This window comes from Gossypium arboreum, chromosome 9 (assembly GCF_025698485.1).
Source record: "Gossypium arboreum isolate Shixiya-1 chromosome 9, ASM2569848v2, whole genome shotgun sequence".
Taxonomy (NCBI): domain Eukaryota; kingdom Viridiplantae; phylum Streptophyta; class Magnoliopsida; order Malvales; family Malvaceae; genus Gossypium; species Gossypium arboreum.
Genome location: NC_069078.1, coordinates 64,398,325 through 64,417,252, shown reverse-complemented (window position 1 = coordinate 64,417,252; position 18,928 = coordinate 64,398,325). Strand labels below are relative to the sequence as shown.

At 36.3% G+C, this 18,928-nt stretch overlaps 1 protein-coding gene across 1 annotated transcript; it reads right to left on the bottom strand.

The window, feature by feature from the left end:
- Positions 1–13,558: 13,558 nt before the first annotated feature.
- LOC108455611 (uncharacterized) lies at positions 13,559–14,902 on the bottom strand. Its single transcript, XM_017754151.1, has one exon. It carries the CDS (start codon positions 14,900–14,902, stop codon positions 13,559–13,561), a length of 1,344 nt encoding a protein of 447 aa, XP_017609640.1.
- Between the last annotated feature and the right edge of the window lie 4,026 nt (positions 14,903–18,928).

The window sequence follows — 18,928 nt, the reverse complement described above, 5'->3', positions numbered from 1 at the left end:
CTTAATTTCAAATTTTGTAGACTAAGATATAAATAATTTAGTGATTGTTATTCAAATAAACAACATTTATAAGAGTATGTATGAAATGAGAGAAACCTTAGTTAATGTTATACATAAGCATACTATACTCGAATCAAAGGTACAAATGTACATATATGCACACACACATACATGTGTATACAAGAATGTTACAAATACTCTTTCTAATCAAATTAACATAATGTTACAAGTTTTCTTATTAGCTAACTTATTAATATATTCAAACTTGTAACACATGTACACATAAGAATGTTACAAAACTTATTAATAGATTAAAACTTTTATAACTCTCAATGGTTATTAGGGTTATAATTAAAGGTCGAGCATAGGGTATTACAAGTTTTTTACTTGTGCGATGTACAAGCTTAAAATAAATTAATTATAACCCTAATAACCATTAAAATTTGTCAAAGTTTAAATCTATTAATAAGTTAGCTAATAAGAAATTTTAAATAATTTAATGTATAGGCGGTAATAAGTTATTTAATTATAATTATATTTACACGTAATATAATTTAGTGCATATATAAAGGTTTAATTAATTCATATTTATATATATAGTATTTGCACGTAATATAATTTAGTACATATATAAAGTATTTACAAAATATATTTTAGTATACTGCATAGACACATTGTTCCATTTTAAAACGTTTGAAACAAACTTACAAGCTTTTAATAATGGCCGTTGGATGCAAACGTCTTAGTACTATATTGGAAAAACAAACTTGGAATTTGAAACAAACTTTTAGTTATGGCTATTGGATGCCAATGTTTTAATATAGATGCCAACGTCTTAGTTGGATGCTAGTATTGTATTAGGATGTGATACATGCACGGATCGGGTAAAATTTATTAAAGTCAATTTAACCAAGTTGCTAACTTTCAAGTTTGGAAGATTAGTTGACTTGCGATGTCACATCCCAAAAATCGGGTTAAAAGAAATTAAGTTAAGATTGTGAAAATTTTGTCAAATTAGTTAATCAGGTTCAGTGGATAGGTGTTGTACTTGTGTGTGTGAGCTTCTGGGTTCAAACCTTTCTATTGAGTTTTTGTCATTTTAGTCCTAACCCCTATCATTGATCATCTGGCATAAATAATATTTTCGTTCAATTGATAGTAAGAATGAGTTTGTTGGTTCAGTAGTAAGGCTTCAGTTTATCCTTTGGTTTTGTGTTTGAATCCTCATGTGTGTACAGAGGAAATTATATTTTATTTTGAATTCTAAGGTAAATCTGATAGGATAACTAATCAGATTTAGTGGGTGTTACTAGGGATATGGGTAGTTTTCTTTTTGAAAATTATCCCAACTTATTTTCTTGATTTTCTCCTCAATCTGTCGTTCCTCTCTCCTCTTTTTTCTTACATTCCTCTTTTCTATTTTTGTTGTTGAATATCTGTTGTTTCTTTCCTCTGGCTATTCTCTCTTTTTGCGTTTTTGTACTCTCTTTCTGCCTTGTTCCCTTTTCTTTCTTGCATTTTACGCTTTTCTCTGTTACCGTTCTTTCGTTCTTGTTATTGTGATTGCTACCACATCTTTGTTGTGCTGTCAGTTTCATTGTGTTAACAGTTGTACTGAGCTTTTGAGAAATTTCTTATTTTTCCATCCTGGTGTAAGTATCGGTTGTACTTTCTCCGTATTGAGGTTATTTGTTGTTATCTCGTAGGAAAGGTGGGTAAATTTTGTTGGCTATTAGTCCTTGTATTAATTCTTTTTGTGTTTTTGTTAGGTGAGAATCAAGAGATGCAAGACTCTCCTTTGTCCATTAGTGCATGTTAGGAATTATTGTTTCAAATCGGGGTAAGTAACCGAATGTTTGTAAGGGGCTGATTTTGGTGCTAAGGCCGAAGGTTTAGTTTGTGTAGTTGAAATAATGTTTAGTTTTTGGTATATTGTGGTTTGATTTCATATATCATTGTTAATTGGTTTGTTATGAATGTTAATTTTAGGGTTCAAGAGTATGCATAGCAGTGTTCTCCAAATTCGATCAGGTGTGTAACGGAAAACTCAAAAAATAGAGAATGGTGCGATGCCGAAAATGTAACAGCCCATTTTTGGTCAAATCAGAACAGTGGTTTTGGGACCACAAATCTAAAGTCGAAATATTTCTTTTATTATTATTTAAATGTTTATAGCATGAATATATGATTGTGTGAAAATTTCATTGAGAAATTTTATCATTTAGTTGGTCAATTAGATAAAAAGGACTAAATCGCTAAAGTGAAAAACTTGAGTTCTAATAGCTAAAGGTGTATAATAGCTATAGAACCTTAAAGTTAAGGTCCTTAAGTAGTAATTAGACCATTTTGATAGTAATTGGACAAAATTAGACATTAAATGGATGATTTAAATGATTTATATTAAAGGTTAATTTAGTAATTTGGTTAATTAAATAAGTAAAATAACAAAACCACAAAGTGGTCATCTTTTTCTATGTTTTCATCCATCAAAAATTAGAAGAAGAAGAAGCCATAGGAGCATTCTAGGGTTTGGTCACTTTAAAAGCTAAATTGGTGAGTAATTTTGATTCGGTTTTTAGTGATTTCTATGTTTTTGAGATCGTTGCAACTAGTACTAGCTAGCCCAGGGACTAATTTGCAAAACTGTTAAAAACTTTGAATGATGCCATTAATGAATACATGAGTATTTTGAAGTTTGATGATAGATTTTGAATATTTGTTAGTTAAACAAGTTTTGTTAAGTGATCTTTAGTGAAAATACAAAATAGGGATTAAATTATGAAATGTGTAAAGTTAGTGGTTAAAATGTGAAATAAATAAAAAATATGATCTTCTAGGGGCATAATAGTAATTTGGCAAGCATGGGTTTAATTGAAATTTAATTAATTTGTGATTTTATGAAATGAGGACTAAATTGTGAAAAATGTGAAATATTAAGGGAAAAAGTGTAAATGTGTTTTAAAGTGTGTTTTGGATTAAATTGAATGAATAGATGATTTAATAAGTCAATTTTGAATATATTTAGATCAAGAAAGGAGAAATACGGACTTAGATCAAGGAAAGAATAAAGTTACGGAATAGTTGACTCGATTCGCCATTTTAGCGTCCGAGGTAAGTTCGTATGTGATAAATTTCTATGCAAATGTATTTAATATGCTTTGATATTGCATAAATTGCGAAGACGAGACTGTGGATATGAATGATAAAAATTCGATGATGATTCGACATTCGAAATCACAGTTGAACCTTAGGAATAGTTTAGAATGCTAGTGACATGTCATTAAGGGATACATTGAGTTGGCTTCAGGTGATGATATAGCACTTTGGGTGCGAGATATACCGGCTTGGCTTCGGGCCATGCATATCGGCTGATTTTGGCTTCGTGCCATGATATCAAAACTTCAGAGATAAGTTACCTTGATTTGGCTAAGAGCCACAGTATAAGTACTTATCGTGTGAGATCTTTGAGTATTTGAATTCTATTCCGAATGGTTCAATGGGTAAATGTAAGAATATAATGTGTATGAGATTTGTACGGGATGGTACAGGTATGAGTATAAACTATTTTAGCATTGAATAAAAAATATGAGGATGAAATTATATAGTTTGCAAATGAGCATATAAAAGGTTTGTTCGTTAGTAAGCTTTATGTTGTTTTATTCAATTTATTGAATTATATTTGTGAGATTGTATTGAGTTTATTTCATACGAGCTTACTAAGCTTTATAGCTTACATCGTTTATTTTTCTATGTTTTATAGTGAATTAAAAGCTAGCTCGAATTCAGGGATCTTCGAAGACATCGTCACATTATCTACTTATCACTTGGTACCTATGAACTTTGGTATATTAAGTATATGGTATGTGTAGCGACGTAAAAATTTTGCCTTGGTCGCTAGTTGAGGCGATTATTTAAAAATGGAATTTCAGTTTTTTTTTTAAAAAAAAGGAGTCGCCATCGATCTTTTTTCTAGGTGTGATCGGACACCTAATAAATCTTCTTTTTTAGAAAAGAAAATTTATTCATGAACAAAAATGAAGGCTGAATTTGGGTCTACGAGAAAATCCAGAGAAAAATAGGGTTCGGGAGTCGGTTATGCACGAGGAAGGTATTAGCACCCTCGCGACGCCCAAAGTTGGTATCTTGTTAAACATGTGTTGTCTCAATTTTTCAAAAATACGAGTTCAATTTAATATTTAATCGTGATCCGATTGAAAAATGAGAATTTTTAGTTTTCGGTTTTTTAGAAGGGTGTCCCGTTTTTAACACGAGCCGAAAAATTTCACCCAACATAGCGATGAAATCAATGACTTAATGTTAAAATCGGTACATTGCCTTATTTATTAAAATAAAAATAAAAAAAATGTTTCTAAAACAATGATAAAAATTTGACGATGTTATTGTAATAAAATTCATAAATAAATAAATGATGCAAAATAATGAGGTGATTAAAAATATTATAATATAATATTAGGATATTAGAGTAATTATAAATAAAAATAAAAATGTATTGACACCATAATAAAACTATATATGTATAGTAAAAATAACAATATGTACAAAGATACATGTATACCAAATAATGCATAATAATATTAAAATGAATTATTGAATAACAATAGTTAAAATAATAAGTATAATAAATATAATGATATATGAAAATAATACCATATAAAAAGTATATATATACACGTATAATAAAATATATGTACTAATATTAATAATAAATATAATAGGTATAAAATAAATGTAATAATAATATATATATATAATATGGTATTAAAATATATATATAACATAGTATTTAAGAATATATACATAAGATGATATAAAAATATGTACCGGAATAGTATAAGAAACATATAACTAATAATATTAAAATATATACATAATATATATAAAACATATACAATATATATATTAGAAATGATAATAATATAAAAAACTATTTATACACTACATAAATACGCATATATATATATATAAATAATAACGGTGTTTGAAATATACAATACAAGATTAGAAATATACATACAATAGTATAAAAGATATATAACTAATAATATTAAAATATATACGTAATAATATATAATAATAAAAATTAATATTAAAAAAATAACATATATACATAACATATATGAAAAATATATATGATACAAGATTAAAATATTTACATAATATATACATATTAGAAATAAAAACGACTAATAATAATACTACATAAGCATATACATAATAATAAAACATATACTAATAATAATAATAATAATAATATAAATAATGGTAAATAAAATAATAAATAATATTAAAAATGGCAAAAAATATAAAAACCAAATTAAATCTGGAAAAATGACTAAATTTGAAACGAAAATGAAGTTTTGGTGCGAATTCGAAATAAAAAGAAAGAGAAAGGGCTTATTTGAACACGCGTGAAACGTAGGGGGACCGAAACAGCAATATTTCCTTCCCCTTAAAATGCAGCACATCAACAGGGACTAAATTGAAAAGCGCAAAAAATTATGGGGCCAAATTGAAAATAAATCGAAACTTAATTGCAAAGCAATAAAAAACGGAAGGACCACGCGCATAAATAACCCATTAAACAAAAACACGCGGATCCTCTAGTGGGTCGGGTCGGACGGATTGGGTATAGGCCAAAACGACGTCGTTTTGGGGTTAGAGGGCAGCCTCTAAAACGACGTCGTTTTGGGAGGCTATATAAGGCCAAATTTTTTTAAAATTTTCATTTGCAGCAAGGGAAAGAAAAAAAAGAGGAGAGGGAGGGAGAGAGTGAGGCGATTTTCGGTATTAGGGCCAGTCACCGTCCGGTCGCCGGACCGCCGCCACGGTGGCCAAAAAAGGTAAAAAAATTTATATTATTTTTTATTTTCCTTTTTATTGTACTATTTATGAAAAAAATATATATGTATGTATGATTCGAAAATAAATAAAAATGCAAAGATTTAAATCACCTTAGGCTTTTGATATTGGTGTTTTGGTTGCCCGATTGGTGTTGTTCTTGTGTTTTTTTTATATTGTTAGAATCTCTGCTTTGCCTAAAAAATCCAGTGTTTTTTTTATCTATATATTGCCCGGTCCCTTACATTATTTTTTGATGGCTTTTATAGCCTTTTACAAGTGCTTTTTTTCTTTTTCTACTTTTTGTCCTTTCATTTTAATGGTTGCAGGTGCAGAGGCGGTGGAGGTGACCCGAGTTGGTGGCCGGTGCTGCAGCAGGCAGGTGGTGGCAGAGGCAAGTGGGGAGGTTCGGTGGCTGGCAGCTTTAGGGGGGCTAGGGTTTCGGGATTGGGCTAGCTTAGGTGGGCTTCTGTTGGGTTTGTTGTTTGGGTTAGTTTTGGGTATTGGGGTTGGGTAGGTTTAGTTATTGTAATTGGGTAGTGGGCCTGGTTGTAACTAGGTTTTGGGTTATTTGTATTTGGGCCCGGGCAATTTGGGCCTTCTACAGCTGCCTCTCTTTTCTCATTATCGTGTAACGAAAATAGAGCAAAGACATTTAAGGAAGACCAAATTTGTCCAGTTTCACTAAGTCTTGACTTCTTTGGTGCTCCTCTTCTTCAGGTAGCTTCATTCTCGTCCACCACATCTTATAGCTTTGATCTACCTCACCGTAACTTCAGAGATATGACTCGTAGCTTCACTTTGCTCGCTTCTTCAGGGGTATGAGGTTCCTAGCTTCGATCTGCTTCGCTGCTCCAGTACAACTTCAGGGAGATAAGATCTAATATCTTCGATCCGCTTCACTAAAACTTCAGGGTTCCGCTACAACTTCAGGGTTCCGCTACAACTTGTAATTTCAACCTACTCCACTGCAACTTCAAGGAGGCCAAATCTATATATTCGATTAGCTCTAATCTTTATTCTTTATTGAAAAACAGATATAAAAAATAACTCGGCGTACAAACTGACGTTCAACTCATCTCTTGGATTATGAGTTAGTTTTTGAAAAAAAGTAAAAAACTGAAAATACCTCAGTTTGTGACCTGAGGCTCAACTCACATCTCGCAATATGAGTTGAGTTTTTGAAAAATAGAGACTAAAAGGCTCAACCTACTTCTCGCAATATGAGTCGATTTTTTGAAAAATCAGAGACTAAAAGGCTCAACTCACTTCTCACAATATGAGTCGATTTTTGGCGAATAGAAACTAAAAATACCTCAGCGTATGACCCGAGGCTCAACTCACTTCTCGTAATATGAGTTGATTTTTTTTTGAAACATAAATTGAAGATACTTCAGCGTGTCCTGAGGTTCAACTCACCTCTCGCAATATAAGTTGATTTTTTTGAAAAACAGAAATTAAAAAAAACAGAAATTAAAAATAGAATTTGAAAAGACCTCGACGTGTGGCCCGAGGCTCAACTCACCTCTCGCAATATGAGTTGATTTTTGAAAAACCTAATTTAAAAAAATAGAAATTGAAAATACCTCAGCATCTGACCTGAGGGTCAACTCACCTCTCGCAATATGAGTTGATAGAAACTAAAAATACCTCAGCGTGTAACCCGAGGCTCAACTCACATCTCACAATATGAGTTGATGTTTTTAATGAACAAAAATTAAAATTACCTCAGCGTGTCCTGAGGCTCAACTCACCTCTCACAATATGAATTGATTTTTTTGAAAGACAGAAATTGAAAATACCTCAACTTGTCTTGAGACTCAACTCACTTCTCACAATATGAGTTGATTTTTGAAAACAGAAATAAGAACATCAGAATACCAAAACATGTCATCTGGTGGAACTCAGGTGTCTTTACCTTTGATTCAGTACAGCTATCATTACATCCTCTTGCTCTACTGGAGTACCTGTATATGTCATGCATGATGTTATCATGATATGCACATGTTTGTCTTAAATGCCTTTATGCCTACATGATTATGCTATGTGCTTTGGGCTTGTTTGTCATATCTCCCTTTTTGTTACGATTTTTGTAATTATCTGCATTCATTGCTTCGATTCTTTACTTTCTCTTCAGGCTTTGTACCCAAGCTTTACAAGTAATCTGCGTTTCTCAGATATCACTCTTTTGCCCCTGGTTGAACTTTGCCCTTACTTTGAGACTCTTGTACTTATCAAATTCTTATTCGGGTAATGCTCAACATTTCTTTTGTCCAGTGTATGTCATTTCACTATTTGTCATTTAAATAAACCATATAATGAGATGCATGAAAATGATCAGGTAGGGTCAAAAGGAATACCTTACATTTATTTATTTCAAATGTAGCAAACAAAGAAAGTTAACCACTGATAGTAAAAAAGTGTCATAAAGAGAAAGGGGATTCAGCGGATAAAAATGCTTAGATTTTCAACATATGAACTCTTCCATGTTTCTTAATAAGAATCTTTTCAACCATGGCTTCTTGCGTAGAAGATCTCAAGCTTTCTGAAATGCTTCAAATACTATAGTCTCGCTGTTTGACCCACTGTTCAAAACGTCTTGCTTTTTAAGCCCAGTGTTTGCTTCATTAGAACGCCCTTTCGGGTTTTCATCCTAATCTTTTGTGTTAATCAAGACGCCCTTTTTGGGTTTTCACATTGATCTTTTTTGTTCATCAAGACGTCCTTTTCGGGTTTTCACCTTGATCTTTTTTGTTCATCAAGACACCTTTTTTGGGTTTTCACCTTGATCTCTTTTTTTTTAGGCATAATATTTTTTTACAACATCTGAATTCACTGGATTAGGTAACTCCTTCCTATCCATTTCAGTGAGAATCAAAGCTCTACCCGAGAATGCCTTCTTTACGACGTATGGTCCTTCCTAATTTGGTGCCCATTTTCCTCGCAGGTCTTTTTGTATTGGGAGAATGTTTCTCAGCACGAGTTCTCCTTCGTGGAATTCTCTTGGTCGTACTTTCTTGTCATAGGCCGTGATCATTCTCTTCTGGTACATCTGTCCATGACAGATTGCCTTCAAATATTTTTCTTCGATAAGGTTTAACTGGTCATATCGGGTTCGAACCCACTCTGCTTCCTCTAGTTTCGACTCCATTAAGACTCGTAGAGAGGGGATCTCAACTTCGATAGGTAGCACGGCTTCCATTTCATAGACCAGAGAGAAAGGAGTTGCTCCCGTAGATATCCGTACAGATGTGCGATATGCATACAAAGCGAATGGTAGTTTCTCATGCCAGTCCTTATATATCTCTGTCATTTTTCCAATAATCTTCTTAATATTCTTGTTGGCCGCTTCAACAGCTCTGTTCATTTTCGGGCGATAGGGTGATGAGTTATGATGCTTTATTTGAAATTGCTCACACACTTCCTTTATCATCTTGTTGTTCAGATTCAAGGCGTTATATGAAATGATTTTTTTAGCCAAACCATATCGACAAATGATTTCCTTTTTCAAAAACCTGCAAACTGCGGTGTTCGTCATATTGGCAAACGAAGCGGCTTCTATCCATTTTGTGAAGTAATCAATAACCATAAAAATAAACTGGTATCCATTAGAAGCTTTTGGGGAAATTGACCCTATAACATCCATGCCCCACATAGAAAAAGGCCATGGAGAAGTCATAACGTGAAGGGGCGAAGGGGCTGCATGAATTTTATCACCGTAAATTTGACATTTGTGGCACTTTCGTGCATAACTAATACAGTCGCTTTCCATCGTCAGCCAGCAGTAACCGAGTCTCATAATCTTCCTGGCCATAGTGAAACCATTGGCATGCGTCCCACAAATTCCTTCATGGACATCTTCAAGTATTTTTCTAGCTTCAGCATCATCATGCATCTCAAGAGCATTTGATCTTTTCCTCTTTTGTACAGGATATCCCTGTCAAGAACAAATCCCGCTGCCATTCTTCTGATTGTTCTTTTGTCGTTCTCATTTGCTTGTTCAGGATACCTTTGATTCTTGATATATTCTAAGATATCATGGAACCATGGCCGTCCGTCTGCCTCTTTTTCAATGCTAAAAAAGTGCGTAGGGACCTCATATATGCTCATTTGGAGAGGCATTATTTCTGTTTCTCTATTTGCTTTAAACATTGAAGCCAAAGTGGCTAGGGCATTAGCCAATTGGTTTTCTTCTCGTGGGAGATAATTAAAAGTTACTTCTTTAAATTATTTGATTAGTTCCGCCACTAGATCACTGTATTTAACCAAATTCAAATCCTTCACTTCCCAATCTCTACGGATTTGGTGAATCACTAGCGCTGAGTCTCCGTACACTTCTAGAATTTTGATATTTCATTCAATAGCTGCACGAGTCCCATGATACAGGCCTCATATTCTGCTATGTTATTGGTACAGAAGAAATTCAGTCTGGCAGTGGCAGAAAATGATTCCCTTCTGGTGATACCAAAATTGCTCCAATCCCATGCCCCAAGGCATTCGATGCGCCATCAAAGCTCATCTTCCATGATTTTTCTTTTGATGACTCGCACTCTTTTTCTGTAATGCACATCAAGTCTTTATCTGGGAAATCAAATCTCAATGGCTCATATTCCTCTATTGTTCGAGTTGCTAAGAAATCAGCTATTGCACTCCCTTTTATCGACTTTTAGCTCACATAGACGATGTCGTATTCTGATAGTAGGATCTGCCATCGTGCAATTCTTCCTGAGAGTGTAGGTGATTCCATCATGTACTTTATTGGGTCTAGCTATGAAATTAACCATGTCGTATGATGCAACATATATTGCTTGAGCCTCTGAACTACCCAAACTAAAGCGCAACAGAATTTTTCAATTGACGAGTACTTTGCCTTATACTCGGTGAACTTTTTGCTGAGATAGTAAATCGCCTTTTCCTTTTTCCCTGACTCATCATGTTGCCCCAGTACGCAACCCATTGAATTTTCGAACACAGTCAGATACAATATTAACGGCCTTCTTGGAGTTGGCAGTACTAGCACCGGGGGACTAGACAAATACTGTTTTATCTTGTCAAAAGTCATTTGGCACTCTTCGTTCCATTCTCCTGGATCATGTTTTCGAAGGAGTCGAAAAATTAGGTCACACTGGTTGGTAAGTTGAGTAATGAACCGAGCGATGTAGTTCAACCTCCCTAAAAATCCTCTGACTTCTTTTTGCGTGCGCGGAGGTGGTAGTTCTTGTATGGCTTTTATCTTATCTGGATCAACTTCAATGCCTCTCTCGCTGACGATGAAACCTAGCAATTTTCCCGAGATAGCCCCAAACGTACACTTGGCTGGATTAAGCTTCAGCTGGAACTTTCTCAGTCTTTCGAACAACTTCCTGAGGTTCCCAACATGCTCTCTTTCCCCCTTGGATTTGGCGATCATATCATCGACGTAGACTTTTATTTCTTTGTGCATCATGTCATGAAACAACATTACCATGGCCCTCTGATATGTTGCCCCAGCGTTCTTTAATCCGAACGGCTTCACCTTATAACAGAATGTTCCCCACATCGTTACGAACGTAGTTTTCTCCATATCCTCAAGAGCCATCTTTATCTGATTATAACCCGAGAATCCATCATGAACGAAAACAATGAATGTTTGGCTGTATTATCCACCAATGTATCGATGTGTGGCAAAGAAAAATTATCTTTTAGACTTGCTCGATTCAAATCGCGATAATCCACACACATTCGTACTTTGCCGTCTTTCTTCGGTACTGAGACTATGTTATCTACCCATTCTGGGAACTTGGAGACTTGTAGGAAGCCAGCGTCAAACTGTTTCTTGACTTCTTCTTTTATCTTTAACAGCATTTCAGGTATCATTTGTCTTAGCTTTTGTTGAATGGATTTGCATTCTAGTTTCAATGGGAGTCTATAGACCACTACATCCTCATTCAATCCTGGCATGTCCTGATACGACCATGCAAATACATCTTTGTACTCATGAAGCAAAGCGATCAAATCATGTTTGGTGTTATCTAAAATGGAGGTCCCAATCTTTACTTCTTGCCTCTTTTCTTCATTTCCCAAATTTACTATCTCAACAGATTCTTGATGAGGTAGAATCTGTTTATCTTTTTGTTCTACCATTCTTAGTAAGTCAGAAGACGAGATATAGTCTTCAACATTTTCCTCAGCTTCGAACTCTCCTAAAGAAATAGCTTTCTCGAAATCGATTTCAAGATTTGTAACGGGTTTGTTCATATCGTTGATATCTGAGCACCTGAAAGTTGAATGGAAAAGAAAACTATAGAGGAGCATCAAAGTATTGGGACCAACAAGCATAATGGAATGATGTGAGATATGTGCAATGACAGGCTGTGAGAAGAGGGAAAAAGTATGAAGTTAATGAGAATGAAAAGACCATGACAAAATGCATCTCCATTAATGTTAATTTAAATGATAAAGAGCAAATCATAAGCTCTTACAAAAGAATCCCTATTATTACGTAGGGGCACACAAAAAGAAGAGTGTTAACATGAGCATTACTCTGGAAAAGACTTAGAAACTACAAGGAGATCCACAGCAGTCCAATTGTTCAAAACAAATCCAGGAGGACAATAGCGTATCATTGAAACATCTTTAATTGCGTCATTTCTTTTGTCAATGACATTTATACTGACATTCTGAAGACCCCTTTCAATTAATAACAGCGTGCTTCGTGGATTATCTTGCCCGGGGTATATCATTCCTGCAGATGTAAATGCTTTTGACAAAGGAGGGTACGTTATGGGCTCCCATTCTAATTCTCGGCCTAAGGCTCTTGCAATCTGCCTTTCTCGATCTTTCTGTAACTATTTTCTTCTTTGTCGTTTATCTGGTTGAAACCCTATACCATATCGAGCTTTATGGGCACTGGTTTTAGAGCTCTAACTATCCCTTGCTGATATCTTCCCAGACCTTTCCTCGCTCGGTCTCCCTTTCCCACAGTCAGCTTAATCCCCATCTTGGTATTCCTTGATAGCTTAGGCATGGGAATTTCATTTCCTTCAGCAATGAACGTAGCATTGATGAATTCGAAGGAACGAAAAGAACATTCTATTGCATCCTTGCTTACTTCGAGGTATGGTGTATCGGCAGAGATAGATGCGACAATGTCTTTCTCACCCACGACAGTGACCAAAAGACCATTCATGATAAACTTCACTTTTTGATGGAGAGATGAAGGAACTGCCCCAGCAGAGTGGATCCAAGGCCTTTTTAAAAGGCAATTATATGAAGGCGTGATGTCTATGACCTGAAACTCGACGTCATATATATATGGGCTCACTTCTAGAAGAATTTTGATTTTTCCCATGACTTCTCGTCTTGTCCCATCGAATGCTCTTACTGTGGAGTGACAAGGTCTTAGATAAGATAGATCAATTGGAATTCTAGAGAGTGTGGCCAAAGGCATGACATTGAGTGCAGACCCATTATCAATGAGTATATTTGGTATTATGTAACCCTTACAATGGGTTGTGATGTGCAATGCTTTTACGGAGCCCCTACCATTTGGCGGTATTTCGTCATCACTGAAAGAAATAAAATTATCCGCGTTCAGGTTATTCACCCACCTATCAAGCTTTTCGACAGATATATTGCTTGCCACGTAAGCTTGATTTAACACCTTCAGCAAAGTATTCCGATGTGGTTCTGAATTCAACAGTAGAGATAATACCGAGATTCATGCCGGTTGTTTGCTTATCTGTTCCACGATGTTATATTTACTATGTTTGATGAACTTCAAGAATTCACGTGCTTCCTCTTCATTCACAGGCCTTTTAACATCTTGTTCGGACGGAGTCTCAAGTTCAACCTCGGCCTTATGCATTGGTGCCTTTCCTTTCTGGTTCGAGTCACTCGTCTTTTTCGTTGGTTCAACCATTTTAGAATAGCATCTCCCACTACGAGTAAAATGTCCTACTTCACCAACACTTCCAGTCGTGGCTTTGGGTTTTTCACCTTCAAGTGTGATAATGTTGACATCGTATTTCCATGGTACCGCCTTGTTGCCTTTGTAAGGGAAAGGAGATGGTATTTCAATTATCATCTTCGGTTTCACTTGTTCCTTTTTTGCATCGTAATAAATCACAAATAGTCGATCGGCGCTATAAGGGAAACTTGATGATTGATTATCAGAAGCGCATACTTCTCCCTCATCGGCCTCTTTGTTAAAGATCACAATCTCCTTGTTGTCCATCATGTCTTGAAGTAACTTTTTAAATTCCTCACAATACTGAATGTAATGCCCTTCAATACCATGGAAGTCACAAAAACATTGACTTTTTATACTTCCTTCTTTAAAGATTCTGCAGGGGTGACAGAATAGCCCATTTTCAACCATCATCTTCCATATCTTTTGTAAATGTGTCTTTATTTCAGAAACATAACTTTTGGTTCGCCACTTGTCTTCCTCGGTCATCGTGCTCACATTCCCTTTAGTATGGTTAGGGAGCAGATTTTCAGTTGTATTGTTAGTACCATCAAATCGTAAGATGCCTGCATCAATGAGACCTTGAACCCTCCTTTTAAAGGCTAGATAATTTTCTGTAGAATGCCCCTGGTTTCCGGCGTGGTACATGCAACTGGCATTAGGATCGTACCATTTTAGGTATGGAGGCTTCAAGGGTGCCATATAATATGGGGATATTAATTGTTTTTCCAATAGTTTTGGGTACAGCTCTCCGTATGACATGGGAATTGGGGTGAACTGGGGTTTTTCAGGATTGGATCTTGTCGGTCTTTGTTCATCTTTAGGTTGGCTTTGAGCTAGCATGGTATTCTGTGGGAACGTAGTGACTGGTCTTTGGTTATTTGCGAAATAGACGAGGTAAGAAGGGTAATGAGATAGTGCTTGATAGTAAGGGCTTTGGGGAGGATAATAGAAGTTTGGAGGTGGGCGATATCGAGGTCGTGGCTGGGTTGGATACGGATTAGAAGTGTAGTAATTCTCAGTTCCCACCATATAGGCTTCTGCCTCTTTTTTCTTTACAGGTGCTGCCCTTTTCGAGCTCTCGGAACCTTCCATCCTTCCACTTTTGATGGTATTTTCTATAAGTTCCCCAGATATTACAATATCTGCAAAGTCTTTCGTGGCACTTCCTACCAACTTATCATAAAACGGTGCTTTCAAAGTGTTGATGAAGAGGACCGTTATTTTAGTTTTGGTCAATGGGGGTTCTACTTGGGTCGAGATATCCCTCCATCTTTGTGCTTATTGTCTAAAAGTCTCCGTTGGCTTCTTTTCCATCATCTGCAAAGTTAGTCGATCAGGCACCATGTTGGATGCATGCTTATATTGTTCGCAAAATGCTGATGCCAAGTCTTTCCATGATCGAATCCTTTCTCTACTAAGTTGATTATACCATCGAAGAGCCGATCAGACCAAGCTATCTTGGAAATAGTGTATTAGCAATGTATCTTCATTCACGTAACCAGTCGTCTTCAAGCAAAACATGACAAGGTGTGCCTTTGGACATTTTGTTTTATCATATTTTTCAAAAGCGGGCACTTTAAATTTTGGAGGCAGAACCAAATCGGGCACCAAACTGAGCTCTTTGGCACTCAATGCAGAGAAGGCTTCAGTACCTTCTATCATTTTGAGTCTTTCTTCCAAACTCCTTTACTTATCCTGAACATCATGATCATCCATTTTCAACCTGGCTATCTCTATCGGGTCATCCAAATCTAGAATATTGGGATCGGCAGGATTAGCTCCTGGGTTCGATACGAATATACCTTGCCCTAGATGAGCAGAGGGTGTAGGTCGTTGCTCCAAGCTTACAGGTTCCCCTTGAGGATATCCTCTTTGCGTTGCATGGGCGTGAGGTGGAGTGAATTCTGGGGGATAGAGCAGATCCTGATCATGATTAACTCTCGACTGAGGCTCCATAATGTTAGGGCTCTGCATAGGTCCTTTTCCTTTGACCAAAGCTGTCATCATCTCTATCATTTTGGCTATCTGATCTTTTTACTCGAACGATTCCTCTCGAGATCTTAACATCAGATCTCTTGCTTCCTGTTGTGACTTGGTCAACTGCTCTTGCAATTCTTTTTGAGTCCTTTCCATCCTTTCAATTCTCTCATTGAACTCGGCTTCCATAATTCTAGCTTTTCGGTGCGTCCTATAAGAATGGCATGATTCCAGACTTGTAGTGTCGCAACTGCGGATTATATGGTTTTAGCCTTAGTGAATGATTATGGGATATGTACATGCAATGAATGGATGAATGAATAAATGACAAATGAATGTTGAATAAATGACGAATGAATGTTAGTCATAAATAAATATGCAAGAATTTGGTGTTGATTTCAAGATAGCCTCATACTTAGGCATTTCATTTATCAAAAGAGTCTATTACAAAACGTTTCGCCATTTTTTATTCAACAGTTACACAAATTTCCTAGCCACATCGCCATGTTTCTTCACTCGTTCTAAGAATTCTGATATGCTTGATCTTTGACTCGGAAGGAATTGGCAACTGAGAGCTTCGGCTTCATCTGATAACTGCACAACTTGCATAGCTGCCTTGTAAATTTCATTGATCAAAAAGTCGAGTTGCATTTTTTTTTCTTAAAGAGTTCTTTCATAAGTGCGAGTGTCTCTGTCGTACTGATCATTCTTTTCTTCTAGAGCTTTTAGAAGAGTATCTAACTGTTGCTGATAAGATTGTAGCATATTTTCTAGATCTCGTATTTTCCTTCTTAGCTCTTGACGTTCGGACTGACTAGTCACAAATTCTGCAGTCACAATTTCATACTCAGCATTCTTCTTTCTTAACTCTATCATAGCACGCGCAGTTTTTTCCTCTTCTTTCTTTGCTTTCCCTTTCCAGAATTCCAACCCTCCTTTGATGTTTCTAATTTCTTCCTTTCATTCTGCTGACGACTTGCCCAAACCACTATTTTTTATAGTGCTTCTTGATTTCTTATTTTCCAAATGAAGGTCCCTTAAGTTATTTCTTACGATCTCAGCTTCTCTTTGGATTTTCACGGTTTGGGACTTTTCAATCTAAACATCGATCTTTAGCTGATAGTTTTCCTCTTGAAGAGAACTGATATCCCGTAACAACTTAGCCTTTTCACGTTCAAATTCATGTCTTGTTACTTCCAGCTCGAATGACATTTCTTCTGAGAAAGGATCCTGGAAAGTGTAATTAGTCGATGAGACTTCTTGACTATTCACTCATCGTTTTCTCCATATGTCATAATCTTGAGTGATATTATCAGCATAGAGAGCTAATTCCATTAGGTGAGCTTCTTTCCAAGCCTTTGCAGTATCTCGGACTTTTTTCATGTAACCTTCACCTGTAAAGGCAAACTCTGACTGTGTCAACCCTCCGGTGGCGGGTATGAATTATCGTGAAACAAACTGCCTTTGAACCATTAATGGAGCATATCCAACCCCTCCCCATAATCCGAGTAGAGGCACTCAATCTTGGCTTCCGCATTTATATATCAAACTAAAGGACTAATCCATAGTGCTCTCCAGGTTATCTCTTCAGCGTGGAGGTTTTGAAAAACCGAAACCCAGTGCTGCTCGGTGACATCTTTCGACCAATCTTTCTCAAGGTAAGCTTGCAACGGGGCGAATATTTTTGAAAACATGTGGAAAGGTGTGCGCTCCACTTTCCAGAAATGGCTTAGAATCCAGACATTAAGTAACTGTGCGTATCCGACAAAATGTCCTTCCCCTTTCCTCCTACAACAACTTAGAGATCTAAAAGTCTCAGCCAAGATAGTCGGGACGGGGTTGATCCCTTGCCCCAACCTTTCAAAGAAATCTACTACTGCGACTTCTATATACCCCAAAACCTTTGGGAAGACGATCAATCCGTAAATGGCCAAAGCAAACAAATCCATTCTCTTCGCAATGTCTAGATGGTTTTGAACTAAGTCTCGCAGAGAAAACTACGGAACACAACTAACTTCATTCTTCTTCTTTATCTGGTTTTCAGCCCATATATCGGTCATTCCGGTCAACCTCACTAGCTTTTTCTTGAAGGTTATTGGCTTAGGCTCTTTCACATATAACTTGTTGAATTGTACATTGTCAATGCGAGGCGGCATACTCTTCTACAGTCGGAGTCATATCTTCCTAATTGAAAGTAAAGCACTGGTAAGCTGGGTCCCAAAATCGAACCATGGTTTGAATCAGTTGCTCGTCTATGTTGACGGCGATCAAGTGAGCTATATCCCTATACTTTTCAGTGAAAATGCCCCTAGTATCTGAGTCCCATTGTTTCCAAACCCGAGTCAAGTCTTCGAGGTTATTCTGATGAATGTTCGAAGTTACATGTTCGGGAAGATTGAAGATACATCCTTTTGTTAAACTATCCCCTTTTGCTTTCTGGGTTTTCAAAGACCAGTCTCGAATCACGACATTTTTCTCGGTTACTAATTGACTCCTCCATCAGAAACCCGTTTTTGGCAACCAATCTCTAACCAACACCCTCCTAATAAAAATACCTATGATGCATGATGAAAAAAAAAAAAAAAGACAAACAACCTTGGTTAGTAATCACAAAAATATGAACTGAAGAAAAAGTATGAAAAATCTAACAAATTAAGTTACCCGGTATAATAGACCCGATTCATTTGCAAAGTATAAATGTAAAAGAAATGAAAGGTAAGAGGCGTTTCTCCCTTGCACTTATTTTGGTGACTATTAACGGACGGAGGTTCGGCATGGCTCTAGTTAGGTGGCTCGTATGGTTTACTATATGCGGTTTCAATTCTAGACAGGTACTCGAATTGTTCATACTATCGTCTACTAAGACTAGTACGAAGCCTCGATCGTAGCCCATCACAGGCTCACGAGTTCAATTCGAGGGATTACATTTACTTATACCTATACGGAGGGACAAGTTAACTCACGAAAGCATAAGTCGTATGTAACCCAGAAGTATTCACTAGCCTGTGTGGAGGGACGAGTTAACTCACGAAGGTATAGCGTTTACTTCCACTTAAATGGACGGAGCACGGGTAAAGAGCTCATGTTATGCAACATGCAAGTGCACGGTGCGTGGGGAGAAACTCACAAACCTTTTCATTT

Excerpts from the sequence above, each read along its gene's own strand:
- LOC108455611 (XM_017754151.1), bottom strand. The coding sequence starts at position 14,902 with ATGGAAGGTTCCGAGAGCTCGAAAAGGGCAGCACCTGTAAAGAAAAAA.